General features: G+C 40.1%; 1 protein-coding gene across 3 annotated transcripts in view; it reads right to left on the reverse strand.

The window, feature by feature from the left end:
* Positions 1-15,831, reverse strand: part of LOC146871423 (sodium channel protein type 4 subunit alpha-like) — a 1,828,482-nt gene that overhangs the window by 435,065 nt on the left and 1,377,586 nt on the right. For all 3 annotated transcript variants that reach the window (XM_085651070.1, XM_085651071.1, XM_085651069.1), the window contains 3 exons: positions 12,234-12,371; positions 8,355-8,459; positions 3,410-3,680 (listed from right to left, as the gene is read on the reverse strand). In XM_085651070.1, the coding sequence (XP_085507196.1) occupies positions 3,410-3,680; positions 8,355-8,459; positions 12,234-12,371 (514 nt within the window). The remainder of the gene's footprint in view (positions 1-3,409; positions 3,681-8,354; positions 8,460-12,233; positions 12,372-15,831) is intronic.

A 15,831-nucleotide genomic window follows, 5' to 3' on the forward strand; every position in this document is an offset into this window, starting at 1 on the left:
CGACGTCGGCGGCGATCTCGACGTCGCCATGGGTCCTCTCGGCGGCGGGCTTCGATGTTGATGTGTCGACGTCTAGGCCCAGCCTCTTGATGTCGTAGGCGAGCCAGACTTGGACCGCCTACGCGTTGGTGTCTTATGGGTCTTCTCACCTTGTCTCAACGGCGAAGGGCGTCTCGAAGTCGATCTCAACGCCAACTCGGAGCACAAAAGTATTTGATATCGATTTGTCCCTCAACGGCGTATGAGACCGATGTCTCCTTTTCTCACCTTTTTCTTTGCGCTCCAACCTTGTTTGAGAGGGATTCCTTGAGGGATGTTCTTCTCGCCCACTTACTGTTTCTTTTCCGCTCTCCTGCATGGAGTTCAGCTTAATCTTCTCCCTTTCCCTAAGGGTTCTTTTTGAAAACTTGCTGCAGTGGTAACACTGGTTTGGCTTGTGAGATGAAAGTAGACAAGCAATACAGACCGAATGAGGGTCTGACTTAGCCATCTTTTTACCACAGGCCGGGCACTTATTAAATAAGGCCGGCATTTTGACAGGAAAAAATAGCCAAAAGTCAGAAAAAAACAGTAGTATTAGTACGCTAAGTACTATAGACGTCGAGTGAAACCAAAAAAGTTCACTTTAAACCAGAAGAAAGTGATACAAAAATCACTAACTGGCGAGCTCAATGCTCCAGGATCCTCACAGAAGGAGCAGGAAAAAAGAACTGACCTAACTGTCACCTGTGGTGCTTGATGGGAGCCTGGGGGTTCGTGGAGGTCTTAAAGGCACGGCGCCAATTTTCCAATTGTTTTTCTAGGCTAATCTGCCTCTATGATTTTGCCTTTTTCCTTTGAAATTAAGGGTGGTGTGTTTCAAAGCAAACTCAGGGCAGTTTCCTATATATATATATCATATGTATATTATGACTTGTATGTCTTTATTTTTTCAAATGTAAAAGATTTACATGCAATGATGGCAGTTTTTTTAGCCTAGTAATATGTTTCCAGGCTCCATATGTATATGTAGATATATGCATATTATTGGCTATTGCTCCGGGGTCCCCGCACGTGGGCGGAACTATTCAGTGCTTATGACTTTGATGAGTATCCCCAGGAAGAGAAAAGTAGTTCACACCTCTAGGGGATGTCCTAGGAAGTACGAGAATATCTGAGGCCGAGTTCTATGGCCTGGGGATGGGAAGCTTCCAGACGATACTAGATTTAGTACAGAACTTGGTTTCCATGCCCAGGCAGAAGGAGGTGGGATAATGGTGGGGACTGCTCCATACCTCCTCCTGCAATCACTTCCTGGTCATTGATGGACAGTGCTGGGACAATATCCCTATCCAACAAACCATGTCCTAATTTGAAACCTCTTAATGCTTCATATGATGCAATGTGGGCATGTCCATTTGTTTGTTTATGAATAAAATGCCAATGAAAAGATTATTTAAAACAAAGATCTGTGTAAGAAGTTCCTGTGCAGGAATAAACAGAAAAGGAGGGAATTTCTATATCTTAGTTATGGTGTCTACTTCACCCAAATTATTATTCACTGGAGAACGTAAAGGAAGAAACTGAGGAAGCCAAATATTCAAGTTCTGTTTCCTGGTTTATTAGTCAATGATAGTGTGTTATCTGGCACAACTCATCATTAGCTACATGATTATCAGTTCTTTAATCTTGCCTATTGGGTGTACTTAGACATGAGCAGGATTTAAGAACTTCCTAAATAGATAACTAATGTTATGAAATGTAAGAAATATTCACTTATTTTCACTATTCCAAACTAGTATGTAGCACATTTCTTAAAGTATGACACGGTTAAATCTATATTTAAAGGGAACTAATGCTTGATAGCAAGACTAGGATGTCTAGAGTAGAGAGGAAATAACAGAACATTTAAGACATCACTACAACGGTCATTATACTGATCCTATTAGATCTCTACGCAGCATATGATACCATCTCACATGAAGTGCTCGCGGAGAGACTAGCCTCATGTGGCCTTCAAGGAACTGCCCTGAAATGGCTGCGGAATTTTATGTCAGGCAGAACGCAAACAATTATGCTAGGACATTATTTGTCAGAATCAATCAGATTAGACAGAGGTGTTCCCCAGGGCTCCTGCCTAAGCCCGACCTTATTTAATATTTATATGGCTCCGTTGGCAAAAATAGTAGAACAATGAGGTTTTGAGATCATCTTGTATGCTGATGATACTCAGCTTATGTTCACTATTGGCCCAGATATAGAAGCTGAGAAAGCACGGTTTGCCAGAGGAATGCTTGTGATCTCTAGCTGGATGACGCAGAACGGTCTCCAGTTGAATCCCGGTAAAACCGAGGTAACGCTAATGGGAAAAGCCACAGCTAGTTGGTCTGATGAATGGTGTCCCTCCCAAGTGGGAGCAGTTCATGTTCCAACACAGTGTGTTACAAATCTAGGTCTACAACTAGATCAGTCACTAACTATGAAAGATCACATCGCTGCCACTACCAGCTCCTGCTATTATAGTTTGCGGTTGCTTCGCAAAATCCTTCCTTACATGCCCACGAACCATTGCAGAACCCTGGTCCAAGCTATGGTCATCAGCCGCTTGGACTATGGCAATGCTTTGCTGGCAGAAGTGGGAGAGACCCTGCTAAGCAAACTGCAAGTGATTCAGAACATGGCGGCCAGAATGGTGCTGAACCACCCAGCGGGCTCTCCCTCAGTCCCCTTATTGCGAGAGCTTCATTGACTTTCGGTGAGAAAGAGATTGTTTTTCAAGATCTGCTGTCTCACCTACAATGCGCTCAATGGAAGAGGCCCTCAATATCTTCAAGAGACTTGTCAAACATATACCTAACAGAAACCCCAGATCCGGTGCTCTTGGTCTTCTACGAGTGCCGCGTATACGTTTGAGTCACACCGGAGGAAAAGCATTCTCGTATCTGGCTCCAAGATACTGGAATAAGCTACCAGTTTCCCTTCGCAAAATTTCTTTATACAGTACTTTTAGGAAACAACTAAAAGCGTTTCTATTTTAATCATACTCTCGACTTCTAGCCTCAGATTAAAATTTTTAAACAAGCGCCGAGATGCCCCCGGGTGATTTGTGCGCTATAGAAAGGAGAACAACAATAACAATAACATCATGTTGGTTCAGTATTTAATCAACAAGTTTGTTGAGCTGAAGGACAACAGCCTCTGAGGGGGCATATTATGGGTCTCTGAAATATGTTTATCCATTATGTTCCAGATGAATATAGCTTTCTAGACAAGGTTGACTTCTCTTAACCCTGTGGCAATGATGGGAAATCGAGGCTCGCTGTAAAGGGTGCATTAGAGACTCATCACAAGCCCGGAAAACTGCCTTCATGGTCTGCCATACGTTTGTACATTTCTACTATACAATTAAAATAAAGTATGAAAAACGTACCTGCAATGGACAAAATAACGACCACAAAATCAAATATGTTCCAGCCGATGGTGAAATAGTAATGCCGTAGTGCAAACATTTTTAGAAGACATTCTCCAGTAAAGACAACGATGAAAACCAAGTTGATCCAGTAGAGAATTTCGATTTTTTGCTCGCTCTGGTCATCTGTTTCAATCATCATGGTCACCATGTTAAGACAAATTAGGACCATGATCACAATGTCAAATACTTGCTTGGTCACAAAATCAAAAACCAATCCTTGAAGTTTGTTCTTGAATAAAGGGATGATGGGTGAAGTTGGAGGTACAGGTGTAGTGCACAGAAAGGAAAACCACATTTAAACAAACAGTCCACAGACAAAGACATAAAAAGAAAAGAGTGGTTGAGTGAGGAAACACAAATATAAATGTTTGCATGCACTGTGATGGAGAAGGATATGTTTAATGATTAATCCCAAAAATCTATACCTTTAATCAATGAAAGAAAACATATATACAATTTATTGCGACGCAACTATGATGTTTGAGCAAACTTTGAAGAATCCAGCACTAAACAAATAATGGTGTGTTTTGTAAGGAAGCAGGATATGAAACGCACCAATCAAAAGATACATAGAGCAGCTCAGAAGACACTGTTATAATCTGCTTTAAGCCTATAGTAGAACATCTATGCCACGCTGAGTAATACAAAATCAACTTCCACTATAGTGGCAGCCTGAATCATCAAGTAGAAAATATTAAGTTACCAGATTACCGAAGCGTAAATATCAAGGACTAAAATACTGACAAGGTAAGTGTATATAGGTAAGTAGTTGTGATTTTGCCTTCTATTTTCTGTTGGGTGGTTAGATGCCCTTAGAATTGATCAAATGGCCAACGAGATAGCTCTTTTTGGATGTGTTCAAATGAACAACTTGTCATTCATCTGTTGCGAGCTGCTTTTCAGCATTAATTATGCCTTGTCACATCTTCTGACTAATCCGTTATGTCATCAATCATACTAATGACAACAGGAATGCAAGATATGACTTCCCACACTATAGCAAGAGGGCTTTGTAGAAGATTATGGGGGATGCACTTTGGGTCTTGGTGAAATACTTGCTAAGTATGCCTTCAGGTTGAACCTTGAGAATACAAAGCCTCCATTGGATGCACTGGAAGATACTGCTTTCTCCAGATGCATCAATAAGTGTTTCACTTTTGACCTCTTGTGGAAACCAAATGGTGATTTTCCAAGGCTATTGGCTATGTGGCACCATCAGTGTGCAGCATCAGCAAACTACTGCCTGAAAAGTCAACCAAAAGCACATAATACTAGCTGTTACCCACCATCCTAGCAAAATGTGTAAACTGGAAAAAAAGCCATGGTATTAGGTAGTTGCGCATCAAGGGAATCTTTATCCTCACACTTGCCATGATGACCACTGCCATAAATAGTATTTGAACAAAATGCATGTTATCATGGTATGCTATAGGAACAAATGGCTACAGGGCATTTGCGACAGCATTGATATCAGATGAACAAAATGAAGTGGTATTTTAGTCTATTTGTTATTAGCTCCCTAGTATATTGTATATGTTATTATTTATGCTTTCTACCCAACTAAAACAAGTAGGTTTTCTTAACTTATGGCCTTCCAAGATGCGGTAAGACAACCTTGGATGTTAGGTGTGCTGGGAGCTAGCTGTAGCCATCTCAGGTGAAAGAGTAAATAGGTTCACCTGAAGTTTATTTTAAATTATCTTGAATTTGAAATATTATTTTGACTTGTGGATGAAATACATTGTGAACACTGCTCTGGTACTCGGATATTCTGCTACATTGCCTATGTTTGGAAGAGGCTCAAAAACAAAGTAAACCTCTTTCTCAGTAAAATTAAGGAGCAGTATCTTCATAGTCAACTCTGAATATTACACGGTAACAAACCAGTTGTCTAACTTCTTAATCTACAATGTCCAGCGGGGTCAGGAGAAGTAGAGATTCATGCAGAAAGGAGTAGGTAGCAATTATAATGCGGCAGGGGTATGGTGGGGCCTCAGGTGCAGAGGTCGAGCCTGAAATGAAATGAACTAATGCTTATTAAGTGTATTCTACTCAAAAGGGCATCCTGGCGCATCATCTTCATCTGCTATTATAGGGTGAGGTACACATCTGTTTTAATCCTGTTATTTGTGGCTAGATGTTATGTCCAATAACGACAAAGGAAGGAACTCGTGTCACCGACATGAACATATGGGAGACTGTTTAGTTCAGTTCATAGCATACATCTTGCATCGGTGTAGAAACCAACCTACCCAGTGGGAAGAGCCTCCAAGTGTGAATGCAAATGCCTAGTGAGCCAGGAAGAATACTTTTAATATAAAAAGCTTGATTTTTCTGGCAGCCCTACAGGGTAAATGATTAATGGTATAGATGAGGTTGCTAAAACAGCAGTCTTAAAATAACCGTAGTTATTCGTTTTGGTTGATTGCATCTCAAAACCTATTCACCTGCTTGGTATACCTCAATTGCATTTCTAAAAGTTGGGAAGTGCTCTGACTGAAGGTTTACTTACCTTGTGCTAGAAACTGCACTAATAAGCTTGAAATTAGCTGTCAATTAAACATTCTTGCTTGTTTTCTATTGTGCTAATTCCAATTCTCTCTCATGCACTATTGAGGTGATATGGTCCAGATTTGGCTTTTTCATTATCTGCGCGGGCCCTGTGTTTGCCCACAGCTACATTAATATAAGTCATGTATATATCGCTTTTCTTTGTGATGCCACTAGCACGATAGAATAAACGATTCCTGTTCGATTCCAGGCTGCACACATTTTGGGGAAGTGGCTAAAGACTAACAGAGATGGCTATTTTTACCTATTTGACATTAATTGGCATTAGTCAAGCCTCATTGGCAGCCTATAAAGAAGCGGATTGTATTCAAAGCACTCTGCATGGCCTTTAAGGCGTTACATAACTGTGGCCCCAAATATCTGAGACACAAAATTATTTCGTAAACTCCTTCCAGAATGCTTTGTTCCTCCACAGCCAAATTGATGGTGGGTCCCAAGTTTAATCGAGCTTCTTGGGGACGGTGAAGATTCATAATGGGCACTGCTCTGCTGTGGAATTCCCTGCCTCTGGAACTTAGAGAGAGTTCTAATCTCCTTTCCCACAGGAGATCTTTAAAAGCATGATTTTAACTCATTAACTTACAGTTTTTCCTTCGGATAGTAGAAGCGCGAAGATGCCTCTGGGAATTCGTCCACTTCACAAATTTTAAAAATCTAATCAAAATCATTCAAGACTTTGGATTAACAGAAATTCCACTCTTATTCAACACTGGGGAAAGGTTTTCCTTTCGGTTGTCTCATGTTGCACAGTTCATCTATTTATTTGTTGACATTTTATTAGCACCATATACTGCTAGAGGCCAATCCTGAGAGCATGCAAATGAAAATTGGGAGTGGAATTAAAATGGATGACCGTGAAAGATAGTAAGCAAAGATATTAAAAATGTATATATATTAAAGCATAAGATAATAAATTCATAGTACCTAAAATAGTTGCATACCTGCAGGAGAAGTTTGATTTGCAATTTCTGCTGGCTGCAGGAAAAGTTTGGGTTTTACACTAAGTTGTCCAGAAGAGACAACAATTGAGCAAGGCTATCATTAGAAGTATTCCTACATGTTTACCTGAGGTTTGTATGTAGCCTGAAGTTGATTCATAATCAGTTAGCCAGTCAACCAGGTACTCGACTCAGGGAAAGGTCTGATGTAGCAGGAAAATCTTCAGTTCACTTCTGAATTCGAAATGGTCCTGCCGTTGTCCGAAGGCTGAGGTCAGACTGTTTCAAGCATTTGGACCACGTGATGCCAGGGTTTTCCCAACAACAGACTTGTTGAATGGGGCATAAGTGATACAATTATTGGAAGCCTGCTTAAGCTTGAGAGACAACTTTTATCTCAGCTTGTAGTGCAGAGGACTAATTTAGATAGATATGATTTCTATCTAAAAGTGCCTGATGTAGTCTTTTCGGTCATATATACTAACTTTGTTCGCCTAGAATATAATTAGAGGATTTCCATGATATTAACTCTTCATTATACAAACAGCCTTATGACAAAATAAGTTCAAGGGTTGTCCTTAAACAATGTAACCTCTGGCAGACGTGATTACTTCCCTTGAGGAAGCTGGACTTCAATATTGTAAACGCTGTGCCCGATTCACACAGGTAAAGTTAGACAAAAGTCTAACTTTAGTAGTTTAGGTATTCACAAAGGGAATTTACAACTCGTAAATGCCCTTTGTGAATACTGAAAGTCATAAAGTTAGACTTGGTGTTCACAAAGGGCATTTACGAGTAGTATGAATACCAAAAGTTGTAAAGTTAGACTTTTGTCTAACTGTATCTTTGTGAATCGGGCCCGAAGATTTTTTAGCAAAATTACCATCTATCTCTAATGTAGCGATTTGTCTCCACCAAAATATAGATTTCTTAACACCTGAACCTTCAGTTGGTATTTGGTTAGAGGGTGTTCACTGAATCACTTAAGTTACGCTTTTTTGAGGTGATGAAGACAATACATAGAGAAGTTGAAAGTGTGTTCTTCCTAGACGAAAGCGGAGTCACCACTCCATATAGTGCCATTCCAAAAGTGATGTCATGTTTGAAGATCCTTAACATGATATCAGGGATTTCTGGTCAGCAAAGCCTCAGGAATTTGGATACTGATGTGATGGAAAGATATGATGACATACAGAATCGATGTCCAGGTACACACTGCAATGGAGGGAAAAGTTTTTTTTTTGCATATTATAGAGATCATGTTCCTCATACTGTGTCTTCAGACTGTCATACTGTGATCTGCAATAAGTACAAAACAACCTTTCTTTGAGCATTCATAGGTGGCCTCTTGCTTACAATACAAGTCACAACATGCGATCCTTTCACTCATATACCTGTGGCCTGGGGATAGGCTTCTGTGGCTTCTTCGATCCAAGTTTCTTCATGGCGTTGTAATATTTCTTCTGCTCCTCTGTCATGAAGATGTCCTTTCCTCCAAAGTATAAAAAGAACTACAGTTATTATACTAGTTACCTTCCAACCGGAGTTCATTGTTAAATGACTCTGCATAGTATGTGATTACAGCACACTTTGAATACAGTTTAAGTGAACATATTTCATCTGCGGTCTGGACAGATAGCAAGATTCAGGATAAGAAGAACGTGGGGCCCCATGTACAACTCACCTTTTTGCAACTCGTAAATTAAGATTAACGACTCCCAATTTGCCTGATGTACAACAGTAGCTCAGATACTGTTAGCGATTCTCAAACGGGTCTCAAGGGACTTCTCATTAATATTCATGAGGCAGGTAGCGATTTGCGACCCATTGGAGGAAAACAGGGTGCATTTGAAAAATAAAAATTAATCGTTTTTTAAATTTTTCTATAGTGGGCACTGCCTGCCCCATCTGAAAAAATATTGTCACCCCCATTCTCCCGTTTGAGAATGGTTTACCACCAATTAGAAATTGATGGTAATCTGTGAGTGTTTTGTGACCGCATTCCCAGTGTCAAAACATTCATACACACCAGTTTGACTCGCTATTAGGAAGGGATGCCCTTTACACGCCCCTCCCTAATAGCGACTCACAAAACCTAGTTTGTGAGTCAGTATTAGGTTATCGACTTGCAAAATAGGGTTGGTACATAGGAAAATACATTTTACAGGTTGTTAAAGGCCCATTTGGCCGTCTACAAGTGGTAAAATGTGTGGTATATATGGCCCTTGGTTACAAAACAAAGCAGAGTTTGGGGTATAGAACAACTGGGATAAACCAGAAGTGTGGCCCCAATCAGAAAAGGAATACTCAGCACTGTGTTTTTTATTTGAATGTCACCGTATACACAAGCCCATTGTAACTATGGGATACATTTCTTTGAGGCATGGCTAGGCATTTAGGAGATCAAATGCCAGAGGTTTGTGAGAATTTTGGCATTCCTGATGTGTAAGTAAGGCTTTAGGTGCGTCGAGGACTGGAGAGGAATGCCAGCTATATTCAGTAAAGGTTTACTGTAATGACATGACAGGAGAAGTAGATGTCAGGACAGGGCATTCTGTCACCTCACACAGCTACCTCATATGGCCTGCTTCCAAACTGTGCATCTAGTTTAGAGTAATCTGAGGTGGTAAGCAGCACTTGCACACAGGAAAATGCTGCCTGAATATTCACCTATTGCCAATGCTGGATTTTACGGATGCTATAGTGGGTATGCAGGATTAGAGAAATCTGTTGATCAATAGTATAAAGCCCACCAAGGTGGCTAGCAAGAGTTAAGGAATTAAAGAGACTGAGTCAAAAAAGGGGAAGAACATCAGGAGATTATGAGAAAGAGAATAAAAAACAGAAAGATAAGAGGCAAAAGGCATTAGGGATGAAGTCGATACTTATGACAGTTGTTTAAACGTGAAGAATAAGTATCAGTAAAGAGGAGTTGTACACCAGAAAACTTAACAAAAATATTGTCTGACTGAAATATTGTACCCTAAATATTGTTTATAGAAATATCATCCCATTGGGTGTCGATTACTTCGATTATTAACTCCATAAGGGTGATATTTTTATTTAAGTATTAATTAAATAGATAACTTACAAGGAGGACCCTGAGGCCTCTTTATACTTCATATCCTCAAAACCTCAGGCCAAAACCTTTAACAGAGCGTTTTCAGTAGTTGCTGCCAGAGAATGGAACAGGCTTCTGAGTGAATTATAGTTATCTTCACATCTGCTCCCTTTCAGCAAGATTTTAAAACCCAACCTCTTTTAAGCTGTAGATGTGGATTCTGATATTTTTCTGTGTCTATTTTGCACCATAAACTTTACGTAGACGTAGGCTGAAGTTCAGGCTGCTTCAAATGAGGTAGGTGTGCTACTAAACAAACACTGTTGTTAAGGCCAATTGCCATTTTAAATCTGTTTACTGCGTTTATCTGTACCGTGAATTGCCAGTCTGATGTCAGGAATGATTCAAGCACATTAATAAATGAAAGAACCAATGTTGGAGAAATAGTAAATACAAACCAACAAATTTTGTAAATAATATTTCTGCCAGACGAAATTTTGGTTACAACATTCTGGTACCATACCGGTAATGAATATTTCCTGACAGGAGCTCCTCACCACGATGTGAGACAACTATAGCTACTATTTGTTAAAATCCTCATTGGCACCTTGAGGAAAGGACAGCAGAAAGAATCTCCTTAACAGTGAACACAGGCTTCTATATTGGAGCCTCGACAGTGAACAGAACATTCATATTTATCTTGGTAGCTCGATAAATGCTTTTACCTGGAGCTACAAATGGCTGTTGTGTATCAAACATTCAAAAGTGATGCTATCAACAGGACCTTGCGATGGCAAAACTAGTTAAAGAACCAATCAACATTTACTGTGACTCCTACAGTGCTGATACACAGGTACCTGTTTTGTTAGGGCTAACACCCTGTCCCACATGAGCAAAGCAACAGATGGGGAGTAACCATTTTAACCTTTAAATGACAGACCTGGAATCTCATCCAGAAACACAGTGCCGATCTTGCAAAGCTCTCTTGCACTCTAGTTTTGAAAATCGTGCATGACCTCATGCTGCCTCACTTATATTTTGTTCTCAAAGTTCATCTACATTGAATCGTCATTGCCAACCACTACAAACACAGGATCTCACCCAGGGATATCTAAAAGGGATGCAACTGGAGTGGTTCACTCGTCAACTCACCTGCTATGGAAAATCAAGGTGATCTTGAGGAGGACTGGTTGTAACAGTTAATAGCTGAACCCATGGCAGCTGAATATAATGACCTTAAAATCAATTTAAAATCCTGTTTTACACTGGCAAAAACAAGGTAGTGTACAATTGGGTTGCACCAACATACATGTATTAGCTCATGAAGTGTGTATGCACTGCTTCCTAAGGATATAGTATAAATGATCGGGGATACTCATATCCATAGTGTAGTCTCAAATAGAGCCCTCCTTGGCTGCTTTTTATTACTTTGAAAAATTAACATTTGAGATCCTAACAATAGACTGCTGGCACATTATAAAAATATGCTTTAATTCCCTAGATAGCGCCTAGAATAGTAGACTAAAACTTTGGAGGGTGATGCTGAAGTAACAAAACGACTCCAAAGACGTTGCTTAACAAATTTACAATTCAAGATTCCATGAAACATACTGCCTAATTCATAATCTCCTACTTGAAATACAGGGAGCATGGGTACGAATCCCCCCAAACATTTAAGTTGCCAGAGGAAAACCCATGATAGTGGAGTATAATGACCTTAAAATAAATTTAAAATTCTGTTTCACTGCTGACAAAAACAGGGTATGTTTGAGAAAAGTCTTTGCCTTGGTGTGTAAATGTCCCCACTGCAAAGAAACAAATACTTAACACTACCAGAATGTGTCCTGCTCTTCTTTACTATCGATGTGTCCCAAACTTTATAGGATCATAATTTAATTAGTGTTGCAGTTCATTTAGTTTTACCTTTTGGTATAATGAGCTATGTTTTTCTTTTATGCACTAGTTTTAATAGATGCTAGTAATATGAGCTTTAATGAAAATTATAAATCTTTCAAACAAAAGTTCCGTCATTTAATCTGAAGGTAAATAAAAAACAATAATGCAGTCTGAATTTTATATAGCAGTACGCTTTGACAATTTCAATTGATACTATAGTTTGTAGGGAAAATAGAAGTTTTGTTAGAAAGTTAAAGGTTTGTTAGAAAGTGAAAGAAAGACCTAATGAGAATGACACTGGGGAATGGATACTTATCTTTTTCTTTTGCTGATTGAAATTGTCAATAATTACACCAATGAAAAGATTCAGTGTGAAGAAAGCTCCAAAGATGATGAAGATAACAAAGTATAGGTACATGTAAAGGTTGATCTCATATACCGGCTGCTCTCCTTGCTGAAAAAAAGGAAACAATTTAAAAGACTTTAAAAGGTGCAAAGAGTGGATTAAGATATCTATTAGTCAGCCCACCAAAACTATATGTGAATGTGCAATATTCATGGGGAAAGACAGTAAGTGCTACAACGCATTAGAGACGTAAATTGTTTTTCTTTTTCATTTATGTTTATGCGAAAGCATGGAGAAAATCTCTCTGGGCTTGCAGCTCAACACTAGGTCTTGATTATTTTTTTAAGGTAATACATTTCATTTAGTTACTAGGCCATGCACATAGAATACACAATTTTATCCAGTGGTTGCCAAGCCACTAGAAAAATACAACCAAGAGATGCAGATGAATTGCAGATACTATAAATATCCATATTGACTTCCATCATTGGCAACTAATTCTGTTCTTTGATGGGTAATTTCTGCAAATATTCTCAAAAGTGTATTTTCAAAACATTTTCTTTATATAATTAAAATATTATTTTATTAAAATGTGTTACTAAAAGGTAACAACCTATGCATGTTTTGTGAATCCCATATTCCTTCTTGAGGCTCATATATATCCACTTGAAGGTACTTATTATCACCTCATTTCAAGCTACATCTGTCTCTATGCTGTGCACAAAATGGCAAGATGAATGGACACGCAATGCAAATGGTTCATTCAAATTAGGGAACTGAGATAAGCTTCTGGAATGCACTGATGCAGGCTGTGAGACTAGAGCTGAGGCCGAAGGGTCGGCCCTTAACTATTCTGCAAGCTTCGTGGATTTTGGCTTTTTCTACTCAAACCTTGCCTTGACAAACCACTCTTGGTTCTGCACCATAGAAGTCTTCATTGAAGTCATAAACGTAATAAATTGATACGAGCATAGACCCCAGATCACTTCATATAAATATTTTTGTCCACATTTCAACAAATACGCTGCAAACTCCAATATGTGTATGTGATGCCGAGCGTCCGTCAGAAGCCTATGAGCCCAAACTGCTGTGTACATATCTATTGCTGAGGGAAAAGTGCATCCCGATAGGCTTGCATTATAGAAGTTTGAGAAAAAACACCCTGTTAAGGAGCTATCACCACCCATTGTGCCTTTTACTGGCAGTTCTCAAAGCCAGTTCTTTTTTTCTGGCTCATGGGAGAAGAGTTGTACGATGTATTTGGTGTTTCACACCTGGCTTTTCTGAGAAATGTCAGTGTCTTCACTTTTAACAGATGTCAAGAGAGTGAACCTCTTTTTTCCTAATTCTGCATTATTTTCATGGCAGAATCTATTTTCCATTTGTCAAATGCCTCTACTGTTGGTGAAAGAAATAGTATGTCTACCATCTTCACATTAATGGAAAGAATATGAATTCTGGAAGCAAATATCAAAATATAGTTGAAATTACAGTACAGTACTGTGGGCATTAGACTTAGCCAAGCGGGAGTGCCTAAGGGCAAAGAAGGAACAGAAGACACCATGCAGCCTCTTTAGAGAAGGTGTTAGCAGCTCATTGGACAGCAGAAACTATGACACTGGGCAATAATTCAAACATGTGGATCTATGAAAGACCCAATATTGGAGAACATGTTTTTCTAAATATGCTTTAGTGTAAAATTAAGTTGAAAAACACATCTGTAACATAGATGCCAAAATGCACTACTCCTTGTGTTGCTTTGGAACAGTGCATTGCAGTAGATTATAATGAAGTTTGCTTCATCGACCTGATAAGGTGCTGAAGTGCATTAGCAGCTGAATAGCTCACCGCATCATATGGAGTGCTTGGATGTATTGATGTCGAATTGTAGGATGGAATAAGGGTTTGGATGTTGTGATGACCGGGGGGTGGGGGTGGGTGCTCTCACCCTATCTGTCATTGAGCATAATTGTGTGAAGAGGAGTGAAAATGTGTTAGGAATAGAATGTTACAACAGAATGACTGAGAAGAAGAGAGAGGAAAAAATAGAAATAGGTCTGGGACAGGTAGGAAGAAGAGTTGAAGAGGGAGAGACATACTAAGATCATTGTCTTTATTAGACTGCCTATTGAGGGATGAAATGTGGGTTAGAAGGGGAAAAGAGTGTTCATATGGTCTGGATTGCATTACAGGAAATCACTGCTATGATGCAAGAGCAGTGTGCTGGATCAGGTTGAGGAGAGAGCGTAGCAGCAGGGTGCTGGCCATAGTAAGAGGTGGCAAGGGAATGATGGTAAGGTAGAGAATCGTGTAATCTTGTTGATAATGTGGAAGTAGATTCAAACGCTAGAAAAGGGTTATGAAAGTTATGGAAATAGTGAAAATATGGATGAGTCGACGTAGGAATAGGTGGGAAAGGTGTATAGGGGACGGGGACTAAAGAGTAGAAGCAGCTTACATTAGGATAGCAGCGGGTGGGTGGTCGTACATGAGGGGGAAAGGGAAGGAGGAGTGTAGCGGGCTTAGGCACAGGACTAGATGCAGAGGGTAAGAGGAGGTTACACTTACTGGGAAGGTTAGGAAGACAGGAAGAAAGAGTGGACAGAGGTTAAGCAAGATCTGAGGAGGTGTGTAATCAAAGGTCAAAAGTCTATGGCAGAACTAGGTAGGGTTGGAGGAGTTGGGGTGTGAAAAAGTGGGTTAGAGTGATAAGGCAAGGCTTGAGCAGGTGGGAAGGGTAAGAGCGGTCGACAGATTATGCAAGGTTTGTCTTGTGGAAGAAAAGCGGGGCAGCGGCAGCTCCACAGCTATGGCAGAGGAGCGTTGCCCCCCCCCCATACCTGCAAGTCAATTTTTTAAAAAATAAAACGATAAAAAATGAACAAGTTACTTACCTTCGGTAACGCTTTTTCTGGTGGATACAGTATCTGCCTGTGGATTCCTCACCTTGTGAATATCCCCTGCGCCAGCATTCCACGGAACATTTCTTTCCCAGCACTCCACGTCGACGTGGGCGACGTCCTAATGCATCGGCTCCGCTCACGACTCCGTACGACGTCACCGGAGCCATAAGAAGCCCACGTCTGCGTGATGACGTCACTTACACCCATTTTTTCTGAGCCTTCGAGGCGAACAGGCGAACCAACGACAACTCCAAGTATACACAGTATACAGTATACCAACACATATACATAGCATACAAAGAAAAGGAATGCTAAATAAACAAGCATTTCCTATAAATGTACAAGAAAGTTTAAAAAAAAATCCAACAAGACCTCTTTCATGGTATACAAAGGTGGACAACGGGGAGGCGGGTGGGTCAGTGAGGAATCCACAGGCAGATACTGTAACCACCAGAAAAAGCGTTACCGAAGGTAAGTAACTTGTTCTTCTGATGGATACATCTGCCAGTGGATTCCTCACCTTGTGAATAGATTCCCACAGCAGTCCCCACTCCCGGAGGAGGGTTTCCACCTTCCTATACCAGAAAGTCTTGCAAGACAGAGCGCGCGAAGTGGCCCTCCCTCCTCATCTCCGAGTCCAAGCAATAATGCTTTGCGAAAGTATG

This window comes from Triturus cristatus, chromosome 1_1 (genome assembly GCF_964204655.1).
Source record: "Triturus cristatus chromosome 1_1, aTriCri1.1, whole genome shotgun sequence".
In the NCBI taxonomy this organism is placed as follows: domain Eukaryota; kingdom Metazoa; phylum Chordata; class Amphibia; order Caudata; family Salamandridae; genus Triturus; species Triturus cristatus.